The 4,203-nt window shown below is 34.6% G+C and overlaps 1 protein-coding gene across 1 annotated transcript; it reads right to left on the bottom strand.

The window, feature by feature from the left end:
- Positions 1–2,508: 2,508 nt before the first annotated feature.
- LOC140872318 (uncharacterized) lies at positions 2,509–3,923 on the bottom strand. Its single transcript, XM_073275138.1, has 3 exons — positions 3,554–3,923; positions 3,294–3,412; positions 2,509–2,814 (listed from the first exon to the last, which is right to left on the bottom strand). Exons 1-3 carry the CDS (start codon positions 3,819–3,821, stop codon positions 2,695–2,697), a joined length of 507 nt encoding a protein of 168 aa, XP_073131239.1. The 5' UTR covers positions 3,822–3,923; the 3' UTR covers positions 2,509–2,694.
- Positions 3,924–4,203: the final 280 nt, after the last annotated feature.

The raw sequence follows: 4,203 nt of genomic DNA, 5'->3' as shown, positions 1-4,203 counted from the left end.
CTGGAAGTGACAACTGAATACCTAGTCTAACTGAAGTCACAAGATCAACTGGACACCAAGAAAACTGATGAGATCTGCTAAGGGTAGTCTCAACTGGAGGCGAAGCTCAACTGAATGAAGTAGACGAAGAGGCCAAAGCTGAAGTCAGTCGAAGTATGAAGTCATTCAAGTATGCTCAACTGAATATCTTCACAACTGGATGATCAACTGATCAGCGGGACCATTCAGTCGTCCGTACAAGTCAGTTCCAGTTTGTTAGTTTGTTAGAGATGTTGTTAGACAGTTACGTAGACAATTACATGGTTACGCCCAGTCGCCTATAAATACATCATTCAGCTGGAAGCAAAAAAAGTGAGAGAGTTTTGGAAAATCAGTGAGTGAGTTCAAGAGCGATTATACATAGAAAGTGAGGGAAGATCAAAAGGGTCTTAAACTTTGATTTCAATGACATTTGTGTAGAGTTCTTGAATTGTATGCTCGGGTTGTAAATCTCAGTTTAGTCTCTTTATAAGATTTTCTCCGATCGTGGATGATAAGTGCATTTTGTGTGCATTATTTTGTGTTATTTTTATGTTTATTTTGCATGCATTCATAGTGTTTTATAAGTTTTATTCATGATTTATTGCATGTGTGTGCATTTCACTCTTCGGGTTGATTTTTGTAGAAATATTGAAGAAATCATTATTTTTGGAGCAAGAGAAAAGCCCGCAAACATGAATTACGGAGCAGCAATGATCAAAAATATATTTTTAATGCTAGATAGATCCAAATCCGATCTTCACTGTTCAAAATTGTTTCGAAGCTGCTGTCCAAATTTTGGCTCGATCCGACGGCTAGAACTCGAGATATGATTTTTTTCAAGAAAACTGCGCGATGACACATATGTATGCACGAACCCATGAACGGATGTGGCACACGGTCCGGACAAGTCGCGAAAAAAAAATAATTTGAGCCAAAGAGTACCCGGAGGTGGGTACGGACCCATGTCCAGGGTTCGAGCATGTCGCAGAATCAGAAAAAATAGAATTTTCGAAAATTAAAATTCTTAACTTGTCGGATTTTATTTTATGGGCTTTCAAATCGATATAAATAGAAGATTTTAGACGCATAGAAGGGGTTCCAAACGCAAAGAGAGGCGGCTAGGGCGGAGGCTTGAAGATTGGAGATCGCTCCATCTTCTTCAGAGTTTTCTTCCTTTCTTTTTTAAAATTTAAACTTTTGTTTGAATATTATTTTCAATTATTGAGTAGTTTTTATTCAACCAAGACGGCGAGATTGGGCCGAATAGATTTTTGTTAAACTGTGGATTTTGATTTGGGATTTTTTATTTATATTAAATTATTGATTGTTGGATTTATATTTTGTTCTTTTGAATAACCTGATCAATTATTTACCTGCATGTTAATCGATTCTGATTCGACAGATTAGGAATTGATTTTGATCGCTCCAATAATTGACATATGGTTAAACCGACTAGAAATAGTATTCGGTTTCAGTATGCGCATTTAGGTGAAAACTGAATTATCATAATTCTCAATGCATTCGAATTTGATTTGAATTATGAAAGATTGATCCGTCAATATTTGAATAGGTTTAATTGTTCTAGAAATAGACTGTTAAATAAGTTAGGAGAATTCGCCGTGATTTAATATTAAATCTGGATCCTAGATTTTCCACTTGTTTGCATAATTTGTTTGATACCTTCGTGTGTCTTGGTTGTCTCTATTTAATTGAATTTATTTTTCTTCTATTTTAATTCTTATTTTATTTTATTAATTAAATTTTTATTTAATTCTTAGCACTCGTTTTATTATTTTGTCTAGATTAAGTAAAATAATCAAATCTTGAGAATTGACAACCGTCCCTGCGGGATCGATACTTGGACTCTCTGTTCACTTTACTATTACTTGACCTAGTGCACTTGCTAGTAAATACCGAATTAAGCGGTCAGTGGACATAGGCATTTTTATGGCCAGACTAAGTAAATATTTGTGTTCTTTAATTTCTGTATTTTCGTTCTTGTGTGTGTGAATTACCGAAAACTGATCGTATCAGTTTTGAAGGTGATTTATTGAATTTCTTTGAATACTCTTTCCTTGAAAACTGGAATTTTTAGTTTCAAACAAGATCTTATTTTTTTCGTAAAGACCACTCATTTTGATAACTCTAACTTTTAGTAAAACGACAAAGACTTATTGTTACACGTTATACTATAACAAGGGCTGCCACCGGCACTATTTCTAAATCTTCCTCATTAGGATCTACAGTTATACTATAATCTAAATCTTCCTCATTAGGATCTACAGTTATACTATAAGAGGGTCCGGGGATTTATACTATAACAAACATTTTCTCATAGCGCCATCAGCTGCTCGAGTTTCGTTATCATGGCCCTAAAACGATATCGATCAGGATCCATAAATGATATTGAAAATGACTTGTTTTTTTGTCTAATATATCTTTATTTACCAAAGTTACCTTCAATTATTCAACAACTTGAGGCAAAATGTGATGAGATTAATTACTGAAACTTCACCCCGTGATCACTCCATTAGTCAAGAAATTAAAATATATAGTCTATCTTTGCTACCCTATATTCTATTACCTATACAAAGACATTACTACTCAAGTAACATTTTGTAGTAGATGGCGTGCAGAATTAAACGTTCTCATAACCATATATATATATATTCATCAGCTCGCAGACTCCGAAATGCTTTGCAAAGATGGCCGCCACAATTTGGGCCGTCCGGTGGCGGAGTTCGCCGGTCCCGTCCTCTGGTGGTGGTGTTTGTCCGATCTTTTGCCCTGAATCTGATTTTATGTTTTGGCTTTCATTAGTTTCTTTCAAAGATTTCAGAACAGTACTATGTGCTTCAAATAATAATAGCTTAGAATTTATATATTTGAATTCAAGGTATATATATATATACAATTTTGCTATCATGCTAACTCACTGTGCCCACCAATTGTGCGTCCAATAGTTGAGTGTCACCTCATGGTGAATACATTATGTGGGAACGGTGGATGGACAGGATAGCAAAACTCAAAATATATATATATATATATATATATATATATATATATATAATATTCAGTTCAAAATGTGTATTGTCAGTTTGTAGGCCACAAGTACTGACACAACATGAATTCTAGTACAGGACACGAACTTTTGCAATTTTTTGCCTCTAAAAAAAGGGATTTAATTTTAAGATTTCATAAACCAAAATGAATTAAGATCCAAGATAACAAAGGATTAATATATATATATATATATATATATATATATATACCTCATGATGATCATTCTTCTCCTCGGAACCATTGTTCTCCATCAGCATGTTTTCGCCTGAATCCGACTGGTTTCTCTTCATCTTTGCATGCTTCTTTGCTCTAAGCACTTTCATAACCTCTGCGTCGAATGCCGATAAAAAAAATGACTAAAACTATATATATATAAAAAAAAAAAACTAAAACTGAAATTTGATAACATAAAATATAACTTAAACAAGCTATATATCATGAAAATATATAATCGGTCGGAGAAACTGACCTTGAGTGGTGACAAGGCGATAAGCCCGGCCGAGAACCAGAGTGTCACTCGGCCGGAGAAGCTTCACTCGGGTGAACCTCACTGTCCTGGCGTCGTCGCCGGGATTGTCGTCGGCGGAGGCCGGCAATGGAATTATGAGTGATACATAATGGCCGGGATTCATTTTCATCACCTCATTTGCTGTAATGGTCCAATACATCCTCTCCAGCTTCCCATTCGGATGTTGTATCACTAGTGCTGCTGCATCAACTGCTTGGCAATTTCCCATCTTCGGTTCTTTTTTTTTTTTTTTTTGTTTATTTCCCTCTGATAAATGAATTAATGATTTGGTGGTTTTAGTGAGAGATTCAATGATGTTTTGTGAAGAGATAGATAAGGGAAGTCGACACAAGAAAGAAAGGAGACGAGTTAGCCAATGGTCCCTTTCTATAGGAGTACCCACTACACAAACCATGCAGTAAAATATTGTCGGTAAAATCGTATAAATCAATAATAATAATAATAATAATAATAATAATAATAATAATTCCTCATTTTAAATATGTCTGATAACGACATTATTTGGCTAATAATTTTGTACAGAAGTACATAAAAGAAGAAGAAGAAGAGACTTATTTGACGCCATTGTTTTATATTTCTAGCTGTCAATT

This window comes from Henckelia pumila, unplaced genomic scaffold (assembly GCF_033568475.1).
Source record: "Henckelia pumila isolate YLH828 unplaced genomic scaffold, ASM3356847v2 CTG_461:::fragment_3, whole genome shotgun sequence".
NCBI classification, from domain to species: domain Eukaryota; kingdom Viridiplantae; phylum Streptophyta; class Magnoliopsida; order Lamiales; family Gesneriaceae; genus Henckelia; species Henckelia pumila.
The sequence above is the reverse complement of the archived record's forward strand: the minus strand, read 5'-3'. Positions and strand labels throughout refer to the sequence as shown.